This window comes from Engraulis encrasicolus, chromosome 3, assembly GCF_034702125.1.
Source record: "Engraulis encrasicolus isolate BLACKSEA-1 chromosome 3, IST_EnEncr_1.0, whole genome shotgun sequence".
In the NCBI taxonomy this organism is placed as follows: Eukaryota; Metazoa; Chordata; class Actinopteri; order Clupeiformes; family Engraulidae; genus Engraulis; species Engraulis encrasicolus.
Genome location: NC_085859.1, coordinates 28,136,031 through 28,149,629, shown reverse-complemented (window position 1 = coordinate 28,149,629; position 13,599 = coordinate 28,136,031). Strand labels below are relative to the sequence as shown.

The 13,599-nt window shown below is 42.7% G+C and overlaps 1 protein-coding gene across 1 annotated transcript; it reads right to left on the bottom strand.

Moving 5' to 3' along the window:
- Positions 1 to 798: 798 nt before the first annotated feature.
- Positions 799 to 8,240, bottom strand: crhbp (corticotropin releasing hormone binding protein). Its single transcript, XM_063194408.1, has 7 exons — positions 8,149 to 8,240; positions 7,951 to 8,035; positions 6,879 to 7,036; positions 4,168 to 4,402; positions 2,664 to 2,818; positions 1,825 to 1,942; positions 799 to 1,137 (listed from the first exon to the last, which is right to left on the bottom strand). Exons 1-7 carry the CDS (start codon positions 8,221 to 8,223, stop codon positions 983 to 985), a joined length of 981 nt encoding a protein of 326 aa, XP_063050478.1. The 5' UTR covers positions 8,224 to 8,240; the 3' UTR covers positions 799 to 982.
- Between the last annotated feature and the right edge of the window lie 5,359 nt (positions 8,241 to 13,599).

The window sequence follows — 13,599 nt, the reverse complement described above, 5'->3', positions numbered from 1 at the left end:
TTACATGGAAAGAAAGGACTAACGTCAGTGGACGTGCAAGGGCCAATGAATAGGGAACCTCTTAGAGAGCTCAGCTTTTGCAAACTACAAAGACCACATGAATTATATTATGTTAAACTCTTCAGACAAGGCCCTTGTTATTAATTTGCAGTAAGCAAATGATCGAGTCATAATGTATTAGGCTACAAAAGACTCTGTGTTATGTTGTAGTGGTGTAGTGCTATGGTAGAAAAGTCTAGTCAATGATGCAACAGTGTTGAATCCAAGGAACAGAGTACAATATAAGGATGTAGTTGTAGCCACTGGTTTCAGTTGCTATTAAAAAAAACATCTTACCGTTCTATTAAATGTTTAGACATTACTATATGTATGTGTTTCCTTTACAATTACAATTACCTATAATATGATTAGGTGTGTTAGGCTAGGTCTGATCTTTATTTGAAATCAGAAATATGACTTGTATTTTGAATAATGACTGCTCTACACATGTGGGTGGTACATACTATCTACCCCTGTCTTCGAAGTGTACATTTCTACTTGTCTTATTCATATTAAGCTATCCAAATGAAAATGTTTTAGGCATTGCATTATCTTGTGCTGTGCTTGTGCTACCATGAGATATTAAGTGAATGGCGTTACAGAAAGGGTCTCTAAGGTGCAAACAGAATAAACCAAAGACTGTGTGAAAGTGGGTGCCTGATTTAGTTGACGTTTGTTACAGTTTCGTTTGTTACAGTTTCGTTTGTTACAGTTTTTGTATCCAACACACCAAATGAACCCGGCAAAGAATCAAACGTAAACAAACGTAACACAAGGGCAATGGCCAAATAAATTTAGACATAGAGGATTTTTTATTTTCTGATGCATATTAAAAGGGGATATATAGTATTTGTATTGTGTTGAAAGTCCTGGTCACTCACACGCTCATCCAAAACTCATCGAAACTCTTCACTCTCGTCTCACCACCACCATCCAAACGGCTTCATTTCACAGAGCAGACGTCTTCCACGGTGTTCCGCTTGACTTTCAGTAACTCGCCGCGCTCCAGAAGCCTGTACTGGAAGGACACCCTGTTGATGTATCTCCCGCTCGCCACCAGTCTCACAGCAGTGTTGTCACATCCAATCTTCATTTGGGCTGCAGGGGGACAGGGCAGAGCAATAGGAATGTTGATGGACTAAAACTCACTCACTGACCCGTGACAGACAAGGGCAGCAAGACCAAATAAACTTCTGCCATGGGGACCTTACACTGACGAAGGGCTTTGTCATCTTTTCTCTTTTGTGGTGGAAAGATAATGGGATTCCTTTGTTGTGGTTGAGGATTATTTTGCTCTTTGCAATGTCCTAGACCGACACCGTACATGGAGTTAGTAGTTCATCTCCTGCTTTGCATACAGCCACTCAATTGTTTTACTTCAAAACGTACAGTATAAATGCATTTCACTGATTAAAACAATAGATTATGGCACAAGATAGGGGGGACAACAGATGATTTCTCTACATAGTGAGTTTGGGTTTGGGTGTATGTTCTGACACCTGAGAACTAGCCATTTTATCATACAATGGGCCTTTTAAAAGTGGCACAAGAAATTCATTTCATTTCATTACATTCAAAGCAGGTATGAGTTGCATATGGGGGCATAGACTTGAACATTTTATGCCACATACATGCTATTTTACACCTGAAGCAAGTCATTTATTTATTTGTTTCAAAACAGAACTTGTTTGACATTGGAGCAAGAAAAGCCAATACCAAAACGTAGTGTGGGACTTCATCTCCTGCAGTACTGTACTCAGCATACAGCAGGTCAGTCATACTCACTCTGGCTGTGGGGGAAAAAGCACAGGTCGCTCACGGGGAACATCTTGGAGGTGTCAATCACACTGCCACCCAGGACGACCACGTAGTCAGACGACTCGGCACAGTCGCCATGGGGCCTCTTGAGGTTGGAAGTCAAAAGAGGTCATTTATGATTCAGTATGTGGGAAAGAGCTATTTTCCAAAATGCTACAAAAGCCATTTACATATGAATATTTGTTTTTAACTCTTAGGACAGCCTCCGGAAAATTGGAACAGCTTACTGTTAATATTTCAACAACCAATTCAAAAATTTAAACACTGATTTCAACAATATCAACAAAGAAAGATAACATCATTTTGAAAATATTCTCAAATGGATACATAGTGTTTTGGAGACGAGCTCTTCATGTGATATCACCTTCTTTACCCATTTAAGTGTAGTGCACTGGTGCGTCTCACTCTCAAGGTGCATTAGCAGGGGTTGTGTGTGCAATAATACTTCACTGTGTTGAAGGGTGGAGATGGTGAATGGTGTGGTGAGGTATTTATGTTTTATACGTCTTTGTCTCTTATCTATTACATTAATATACTGTATATTCTATGTAATCACACTCTCTCCATTTCCCTGGACACATTTGGAAGACTTTGAAAGATTTCAATTGTGAAAAATGCAAATAAAAAATCTAATCTAATCTTATCTTATCTCATATTATCCTGAATCGTATGTTATGCATGTTTCACCTTGAGGGCGTCACAGAACTGCGACTGGTCCAGGGCCCGGCTGAGCTTGGGTATACAGGGTAAGTCTTCTTGCCTTATCTGATGTTATTGCACTATATTATGTTATATCAGCGTCTCACCTCAAGGGCGATGTCATTTGACTGTGACTGGTCCAGGCTGAGTTTGGTGATCTGGACCTCCACAGGGTATATGATGGAGAAGCTGCAGTTTCTCCTCTGGTGGGGGATCACCATGGTAAAGCTACCCACTGGCGTTTGAGAGATGATGTTGCAAGCTGTGGAGAAGAGCAGAGCACATCTAAGTGAGTACCACCATCCGCATCTATAGAGATTGGACACATACAGTACAATGGTACTGCTGTAAGAGAAAAGAAAAGTCAGGATGGAGAGGGGGTGGGTGGCATGAGTGTGATGTGAATAAATGAGTGTACATTGTTTTTATTCTGGGGAGAAAATTAAAGTCTTTCAGATATTGGGGGGCTGCCACCAGCATCAGCACCAGAGATCACCACGGGTACATACAAAACACACAACAATGACACAATTTGGTCAGTGATGATCTGCTGCTGGTGTGTGTGTGTGTGTGTGTGTGTGTGTGTGTGTGTGTGTGTGTGTGTGTGTGTGTGTGTGTGTGTGTGTGTGTGTGTAACAGTTACTCTCTCTCTCTCTATCTTCTCCTTCTCTCTCTCTCTCTCTCTCTCTCTCTCTCTCTCTCTCTCTCTCTCTCTCTCTCTCTCTCTCTCTCTCTCTCACACACACACACACACACACACACACACACACACACACACACACACACACACACACACACACACACACACAACCAGATAAATACAAGAAAGCACACGACACAATCCCACGCACTCAGGAGCAGGGCTTGACATTAACTTATTCACTTGCTGACCATGTGGCTAGTGGTTATTCCGAGTCACAAGCCATTCAGCTATTCTACTAGTAACTAATTTGATATTGTTTCTTTTTTTCTTAATCATGACACAGTACATCTAACCTCAGAAGATGAGGTGCTAAAGCAAGAAGATCAGATTCAGTGCACAGCTTTCTACATGGAAATAAATCAAACAAATGGAAACTGAGTAACTGAGCTTTTTATACAAACAATTGATACACAAGGGGGCAAGTGCAGAATATAGGCTATTCTGATATGTCATACAATTGAATAAGTAACCTGCCAAATTGGCTAGTGACACCAAAATTATAACCAGCACAGTCCAGTTTTTCCAGCATTTGGCCGGTTTGCAGGTACCAGTGCCAAGCCCTGCTCAGGAGAAAGACATGCACACACCACCAGCAGCGCCGATGCATGCATGCATACAAAGATAATGTTACAAGCTGTGGAGAAAGGGCAGAGCACACCACCACAAGCACCACCACCACCAGTAGCATCAGCACCACAGATGCATGCAAAGCCAACCACACACAATGAAGCCCATCGTGATAATGAGTAGACTCTGCCGCTTCCTTAAACAGGGTGTCAGCTTTCCAGGCACTCTCGTCTCCCCCCCCCATTCTCATCTCTCCATGGTGTCAAAGTGTCACCTGCTGTGAGAGACTGGGGTGCGGTACGCGTGGCTGACGCGGTACGCTTAAACGTATGCTCACTCACGGAACGGGTTGATGCGTTTTTTCATGGTCACGCTGAAGCCCTTCTTTGCGGCGTGGACTCGGAAGAGCAGCATGGCCACGTTCTGCGAGGAGCGGAACAATCCTTTGTCCACGGCCCCCGCTGCCGCTGCCGTCGCCTTGGCAGCGCAGAGATCCACGTAGCGCTCGCCCAGCGGCAGGGGATGGTCCAGCGAGCTGGGGAATATGTCTCCATTCATGAGCCAGCCATCAAACACCTGCATACAATCAATAGAATACTCTGGATTAGAATAGAGTAGACTAGATAAAAGATACATTATCAAACACCTCCATCAATACAATAGTCTGGATTAGAATGGAGTAGAGCAGGGTTGGGAAACACAAGGCCTCTGGGTCGGATGCAGCTCGAGAAATGATTTAATGTGGCCCCTGACTGATGTGGAGATGGGACTCAGTGTTATGTTAAAGGGACACTGTGTGAGATTTTTAGTTGTTTATTTCCAGAATTCATGCTGCCCATTCACTAATGTTACCTTTTTCATGAATACTTACCACCAGCATCAAATTCTAAGTATTCAATATGACTGGAAAAATTGCATTTTTCATACATGAAAAGGGGGATCTTCTCCATGGTCCGCCATTTTGAATTTCCCAAAAATAGCCATTTTTAGCAGCAAAAATGACTGTACTTGGACCATACTAGATAATATTTGTTTATTACTTAGTAAACGTTCATGTAAAGATCAAAGTTGGCAATAGGCAGCCCAGTTTCAATGAGCAGCATAGTTGCAGTACCATTTTTGACCATTTCCTGCACAGTGTCCCTTTAAGATACATCCATTCAACTGATCAAAACTAAACCAGTTTGTGAGTGAATTTTATATGAAAACCATTGGCATATGTGAATAAATACCATGAAACCTGAAAGAAAAGTCTGCGACACCAAGCTCCCGTGTCTTTTATTTTAATGTGACGTTTCGGGCAGCAGAAGGCCATACTGCCTGAAACGCCACATTAAAATAAGAGAAACGGGAGCTTAATGTGGCTGACTTTTCTTTCAGTGTTCATGGTATTTTTGCTAGTCTTGCACCCAATCTTTTTGAGACGGATGTGTGTGTTTTTCTCTTTTTGACAATATGGGAATAAATATACAGCATACTGATCATTGATGATCATATATGATTCATCATCAGTATGCTTACATAGGCCTATGTAGGCTGAAGTATTAAGCATATACCTTACTGAAAGTAAAAAAAGCGATATTACAATATTACAGTAAGCGATAATATGATTAACCATATTTCACAACTATGATTCTGGTCTGGCCCAATTGAGATCAAATGGGATACATGTGGCCCCTGAATCAAAGTGAGTATGACACCCCTGAGGTTGAGGAAAGTAGAGCAGAGATACTTTATCAAACACCTAGAAAAAGTGTTGAGTAGAGTATAGAGGACTCTTAGACATGCCCCCTGCTATAAATTTGTTGTTAACAGAATGGCAATGGCCAAGTAGTAGCATAGTAATGAAGTACCATGGTAGGTTTATTTTTCAATGGCTGGTTAAGCGTTCCACTGGTGTGCATTATGAGCGCAGAGAAGAGAAGAGATCCTTAACTGGACTCAAAAGAAATGTAGGTGTGTTAAGGTGAAGCTGATACACTTCATGAAGAAACTAGGACTTTACCTCAGGGGTGTCACACTCACTTTGATTCAGGGGCCACATACATCCCATTTGATCTCAATTGGGCCAGACCAGTATCATAGTTGTGAAATATGGTTACTTCAGCATGGGTGCTACTAAATTTCAGCATAATCAATGCCTAGACCAACTACAGCACAACCAACGCCTAGACCAACTATGACTCCTTTAAAAGTGTGACATAAGTGTGACATTAATGTGTGCACTCGGTAGTGTGTGCTGTAAAAGAATAATTCTCTAAATATCATAATCCATCTAAATTTACATGGATTATCGAACACACCAGTACAAAAAGGTTATCTACATATCAACAGAAGTAGACATAAATTGGCGAGCTGTGACTTAGGTGTTGCAATTGTAGCATATACTGATATGTTAATACGTACAATGCCCGTGAGATTCGCTGTTCCCAGAATGGAAATGACTGAGTCATAATATATCACTAAAGGCCCTGTGTAACGTCATAGTAGTGTAGTACGGCGGTCTCTTAAGCGACTATTACAGCACTCCACTGGCAGAGGAGCACACATTATGAGACCAGATCGTCATGCTACTATTATAATTAGAGATACATTATTCATCAAAACTTATTGTTTACTGGTATTTACATTCATATTCAATAGTCACATGCATTATTAAAGGTGCACTGTGTAGGATGTGGCCAGAATGGGTACTGCATATGCTGCTCATTGAAATTGTGCTGCCTGTTGCCAAATTGGATCTTTTCATGAATATTGAAGCTATACATTTGCAGCTAAAAATGTCTATTTATGGACATTCAAAATGTTGGACCATGGAGAAGTTGGGGAAGAAGTGCCACATTAGTTTGTGCATGTACAAGTGCACCCCTTTTCATGTATGAAATATTTCCCAGTGATAATGAATACTTAGAATTTGGTGGTGGTGGTAAGTATGTGTGTACATTTGTGAATGGGCAGCATGAAGTCTGGAAATAAACTACAACAAATATTACACAGTGCACATTTAATGACAAAAATACAGAAACTCGAAAGAAGTGGCATGTTGAGGTACCTTGAGTATATCCCCCTGACTGCAGTCGAGGTCCACCATGTTGAGTTTGAGGTCAATAACCTCATTAGGCTCTCCAATGAAGAAGACTCCACAGTTAAGATGTGCATGCTCACTGGTGAAGGTGAAAAGACCCTCCGAGGCCACCATATCAAAACACCCTATGAAAACAGGCAGAGGTAGAGTGCTTTAGCTATAGTAATGTTTCTCGACGTGGGTGTTGGGGAGCTCTAGGGGGGCGTTGAGAAGGATACAGCTGAAAGGGGGGTGTGTTTACTTGCCATTGGGGGGTATTAGTCCGTTTAATTTTTTAATACTAAGGGGTAAGGGGGGCGTTGTCAGGCTTATGATGAGGTCAAGGGGGCTTTGGGAGGCTAGTGATGAGGCCAAGGGGGCGTTTGTTCAAAAAAGGTTGAGGACCACTGAGCTATAGGTTTAACAAATCAGCATCTAGGCAGGTAGGCTACTTTGACTTTGATCTCATGTGCATTCTCAAAGACCTTCACACGTGTAAAATAACAGACGGCAGTGGTGGCCTAATATGTAATCAGAAGGTTGTCGGTTCGAAACTCAATCCATAAATGGCAGAAGTGCTCCTTGAGTAAAGTAGGCCTACCTAACCCCACGATGCTCCAAGGATTGTTACTAATTCCATCTAACTAAAAAACGGCAGGCCCCAGGTGTAGGCTATGTGACCTTGAACAAAAGCATCAACCAAGTGCAAAGTATTATAACAACAAAGTAACTTCAAATTCAATTGCAACTTAGTACTGTGTAAAGATGGTGCCCGTTTATGTGCAGCGTTCAAATACTGTATAATGATACGCATCTGTTCTCAACTAGAATTGTTATTGAATACAACTGAAACACCATCATTGATGCAGCGCTAATCAGAAGAAATAAGGTTAAAGCGCTATTTGTTCTAAATTATGTGGGGTAACGCCTACTGCACCCTCATGAAAACAACTGTGGCTTGACCTGGATGCGCACAATTTACTCTTCAATTACTAAATCCGCGCCCAGTTGTTAGCAGAAAAAAACAAATGCACACATTTTTTTGTAACAGGTTACTTACGCAAAGGTCTGCTGTACACATGTTCCCAAGGATCGCGCTTATTCACCAGTGAACGTGAAAGCACTTCGTCAAGGGTCACTTCGTTCTGTTGCGTAAAAACGCGCGTTCAACATGGGAAGACATTTATTTATGTGTTATTGTAACTGATGACATCGCTTTACTAAAACAAATCCAAGCGTGCATTATTTAAATGTTTACCTGTGCGCGTTGCGTGTTCATGCCGTTGAAAACTGCGTAGAAAAGCAGGAGAAATATACACTGTTTCGCTGCCATGATGTCTCCTTAGATCCAGGGTACCGTTACACTGGAGATGCTTACGCGCGCCTTTTATACACACTGGCTTGTTGACAATATTCTGAAACCACTCAGCTCTGCACAGCCACGGAGTAGCGTAAGTGTGCCACAGAAGTTTCAATCTGTTCCCTACCTCCTTGACACCAGGTCAGGTATGAATTCCGGTGTTAGCTTGGAGTCGCTTTTGAGTCCTTACAGTCCTTCTTCACGACGATATGAACTTCACTCTTGCTTCAAAAGTAGGCACCGGTCCAACCAACTGGTGGACGGAACAGAATCCTATAAATAAATGGTACATTAGGATAATGAGCGTCTGGTGAAAGAGAGTTCGGGCAGGGAAATGGACCAGGCCTACTGTGGGTGCATAAGACTTTGGGAAACAATCTAAAACTATTTAACTAGACCACTAAGCCTAACGAAGCCCTACCATAAGTCTACAGCTTCAAGCCGAATTCCTTTCGCCAGGTGCATTTTCAAATTTTGGGAAGCGCTCTACTGCCCCCAGTGGTGATAAGCCTACCTCTGATTGGCTACCTGGCATTCATCTCTGAAGAGTCTGTTGTAGACTTGTAGCGCTGTGCATTTGGGGGGATACTATCCAAAGAGTTCAGCTGCATGCTGAAAGTAAGTTACAGCTGTAAGGGGCAGAGGGGCAGATCTGTAAGGGGATCTAGATTCAGTTGGAGCCCCAAGCGAAATTTCAAAGGAGTAAACGTTTGAAAAAAAAATGCCACTCTTGTGGCCACAGTTTTGTTGTCAGTATTTTTGGATGGTTTTTCTTTATCATGATATATAAGCTCAGAAAATGAAGTGATAAAACAAGACGATCAGTGCTATGAACTATGTGTTATATGAAACTACAGTAGGTCTACTGTATCACACAATAATATGAACGATCCTTCTTGAACCTTAATATAACACAAGGTGCAAACACAGGATAGGGCCTATGCCACTGAGATATGTCATACCCAAGAATAGGTTACCTGCCAAAGTGGCTGAGACTAAATTTGTTACTAGCCATGGCCATTAGTTTTTTTTTTAACCCATTTTTGTCCGGTTTGCAGGTGCCAGTGCCAAGCCCTGCTGACAAGAGGTGCCTCTGGTAAGGAGAAGTTCTGTACATGCTTTCAGCTAAACTCTTTAGGAAGGTGTATTCAGGGCCGCCGGCAGGCATAGGCAGGCAAAACGGTCGCCTAGGGCAGTGTTTCCCAACCTTTTCTGTCTCGCGTACCCCCTAAGCCTCTTAGTTGTGCCATGAGTACTCCCTAATTCATGTTCTATATCACTTTGACTGTCCTGATGTGTCGGCCCCATTTGTTATAATAATAACATTTTTCCAAGTACCCCCTGCAGTGTGCTCGCGTACCCCTAGTGGTACACGTACCCCTGGTTGGGAAACACTGGCCTAGGGCACCAAAGGTCTTGATGGCGCCATAGTAATGCCTGAAAATCCCATAGACTTAGAACGTGAAGTGTAACATACATTTGTAATATATAGGCCTACATGGGCACTATATAGGCCTATATACTGTATGTACTGTAAGTGTAACGGAGGCTGACTAGCAGAGTTGGCGTGGAACGTTAGTAAACCTCCCTCCAAAAGCCTCATACAGTGTCGATGCCATTGGACTGGGAGGAGACTGGTCTCTTGGTCCAGCCGTATCGTACTGTGTCTCCCATTGCCGGACCGTTGTAGTTGACGAGGTCGCAGGTTCGATCCCCGAGGGGGACGAACAGGTGCAAGATGACCTCCGTCACATAGGGACTAGATCAGCTGTGCTTGATCAGATGTACGACTATGTGTTTACAGATGTCAATTTCTAAATTCTAAAAAAGGAAAGGGGGCGCTCGTCTAGGGCAGCAAATTGACTAACCAGCACTGGGTGCATTGATATAAAGATACAAAGTTCAGGTCCTATCAGAGTAGGATAGAGAGATTTTGATCACGTCTTCTGAAACTCGGTGCCATGTGCTGGCCAGCGAATGTAGCACACAATTCAGGGATTTTATTAAGCATCTTGTGGAGTGCCACCATGTGATGGTGTGACCTATTTTCAGGGTTTTCCAGCATTCTTGAATATTCTTTTTGGCGACATATTTACATGACGTAATAGGATAATGCGCCTGACAGGGAGCGAGAAAGAGCATACACAGTAATCCTGTTTTCTGCTTCTCATCTCATCCGTTTACTGTACGTCAATCAGTCAGTGCTGCCACACAGCTCTCAGTATCTCAAATAGAATAATCGGGGAAGTCGACAAGGGGGGACAAAGGGGGCAGTTGTGCTGGCCCAAGGAGATTGGGGGCCCATAATTGGGTCCTCATGACATTGAATGTATATTGGGGGTGGAGGGGGTTACAGATGATTTTTTTCCCTGGGGCCCAGCCAAAGCTGTCAGCGGCCCTAAATATAATCACATTACATTTCTTACAGTACGTGTTATGCTCCAGGCAACCAGATGCTGCCCAAGCTTGCTGGTAATATGTGAAGGTTCCTGCTCATCTTCATGAACCAAATGCCCATCAGGAGCGTCCGCCCTGAGCAAGAGCAAGAGCAAGGAAATACACAGTAAAACAAAATACAGTGTTCATTCATTCAGAGAGTTGATTTAACATCGTATGGATTACATCTGGCCTACAGATTACTCTCTAAGTGTTGAAATAACAATGCATTTCTTTTACTCTGTATTGTCCTGTAGGGCTCGCAGAAAGGCAAGGCAGACGGCACTTCCCAGTACGTAAACTAATTTGTGCCCCTATCATGTAGCATGTCGTGTGTGTGTGTGTGTGTGTGTGTGTGTGTGTGTGTGTGTGTGTGTGTGTGTGTGTGTGTGTGTGTGTGTGTGTGTGTGTGTGTGTGTGTGTGTGTGTGTGTGTGTGTGAGAGAGAGATAGAGCGAGAGAGAGAGAGAGAGATAGAGCGAGAGAGAGAGAGAGAAAGAGAGAGAGAAAGAGAGAGAGAGTCTGTTTCCACATTTCATTGTGTCCCCTTTAGCAAAGCAGAGAGCAAAGCAAACAGTAAGCGTTGTGCTAATGTGGAGCGAACATTACTCATGCCCCCCCCACCCCCCCCAACCGGGGGCTCAGGAAGCTACAGAGCTGGTGGTTACATAAAAGGATTAAAGGCACAGGCGGGCATAACATGCAGGCGGGCATAGCAGGCAGGCAGGCACAACAGGCTGGCGGGCATAGCAGGCCCACACCACACCACACTCATGTACCCATGGCCACCGAATGATCCCATTTCCACTGCCACTTCACTAAGTGACAGACGCACACACGCACGCACGCACGCACACACACACACACACACACACACACACACACACACACACACACACACACACACACACACACACGCACGCACGCACGCACACACGCACACACGCACACACACAAAGCTGAGTGGATTCTCAACAAGTGTCAGCTGAGGCGACATCTCTTCTCTTCTCCACTAACTCTTCTCTTCTCTTCTCTTCCCTTCTCTTCTCTTCTCTTCTCTTCTCTTTTCTTTTCCTCTCTTCTCTTCTCTTCTCTTCTCTTCTCTTCTCTCTTCATACACACAGACTAATCCAGGTACACATATAATAGGTTACAATGTACCTCCACATAGATGTCTGTGTAGATTGTCCACAAGCAACAGCTGTGGCAGCTTCTCTTCTCTTCTCTTCTCTTCTCTTCTCTTCTCTTCTCTTCTCTTCTCTTCTCTTCTCTTCTCTTCTCTTCTCTTCTCGTCTCTTCTCTTCTCTTCTCTTCTCTTCTCTTCTGTCATTCATACACACAGACAGGTACAAAGCACATTCGTGTGTAGTAGACATGTGAATGGACTCTACAAGTAACAGTTGTTACAGTTGTGCTTCTCTTTTCTTCTTTTCTCGTCGTTCATAAACACATTCGAATAAAATAAGTCACGTAGGGTACAATGTTGTACCTCCAGGTACAAAATGGCTTGTTTCAGTTTTTGTACCAAAAGGTGTAGGCCTACTGGACAGATCCCTTATGATTTCATGTTATAGAGCCTACCAAGGGAGGAACACCACTTCAAAAGGACACGTTGTTAAGAATAGTAATTGTGCAACGCTTTAGGATAGAGTTCCCAAGTTCGCCAGAAATAGGCCTACATGCAGGCCTAACCATCTGCATAAGACATTTACAGTAAGCAAAATCATTCTTTAGTTATTCAAAAATGTGTGTCTTCAGAAATGTCTCATTGCCACTAACTCCTTCATTGTTAAAACTCCTAATAAAGACTTGGATAGTCTTATTTTGATTAACCCATGCTTTATAAGTCACTTTTGCAGAAAGTATCCATCTATTAATGGCTAATATTTGAACCCCATTCTAAAGCCTCACCCATAATGGTTTGTCGAAAGGGTATTGCCCCAGCGAACAGCTGTACCTACTTGGGTACGCAATGCGACTTCCATTTGTCTTGATTCACCCTTCCTCCACTTACCAAGGCCATCATGGGTACTCACACCGGCTCATAAACACATTCACCAAATTTTGCGTTTGTAGCAACATTCGAAACCTCATGACAAGATGTGGTCACGGAACAAGGCACCTGGGAGGCCACGGTGGGATTTCTGGGACGGCAGTCAACACAGAGTTCAAGTATCAGATACCCTTGGAATGCTTTCCGTTGATTTTGATTTCACTCCAGGTTGCAGTAGTTTAACACGCTATTTTTAAATCTGATTGCAGTTAGTGGTGGGGAGAACATATGCTCATGAAACAAGCAGACAATCTGACGACAAAGCACATGGTACAAGGGCAGTAGTGTGTGACTTGCATTTGTCACAATTATCTTGTGATTGTGGTACTATTATTACTATTCATACCCTCTCGATATTATTACTATTCCATGACTTAAACAAAAAAAACAATGATATAATGTATGCATATTGATTCAGAAACTCCTCTTTTCCTTTGTAACATCAGGCCTGAAATGACAGCAACAAACCCTTGGAAATAATGTTTTGAAGATATCCAAGGCACTGTTCGTCTTTGTTAAAAAGCTTTTGATTTAACTGAGCTAGTTCATAGTAGAACAAAATAAAATTGGCAACATGTTTTGGCGATGAAGGCCATTGCAGGCCAAACAATTGCCAATTTTATTTTAGCTCAGTTAAATTAAAAGCTTTTTTACAAAGACGAAGAGTGCCTTGGATATCTTCAAACCATTATTTCCGAGTTATGTTCAACCAAAGAGTACCTTCGCACCACTAAAAAGAATGCTGAAGCCCTCAGACCTACACCTTCTTTGTTTGGATGAACCCTTGTTTGGATTTCATATTACAGTACATTACCGACATTTCATTGAGCAGACACTTTTATCTAGATGTAAGCTACCTAC

Bases quoted from the DNA above. Each gene is read 5' to 3' on its own strand.
- crhbp (XM_063194408.1), bottom strand. From the start codon at position 8,223: ATGGCAGCGAAACAGTGTATATTTCTCCTGCTTTTCTACGCAGTTTTC. The intron at 8,036-8,148 runs GTAAACATTTAA...TTTACGCAACAG, and splicing joins TGAACACGCAACGCGCACAG to AACGAAGTGACCCTTGACGA. The intron at 2,819-4,167 runs GTGAGTGAGCAT...TCTTCTCCACAG, and splicing joins AAAACGCATCAACCCGTTCC to CTTGCAACATCATCTCTCAA.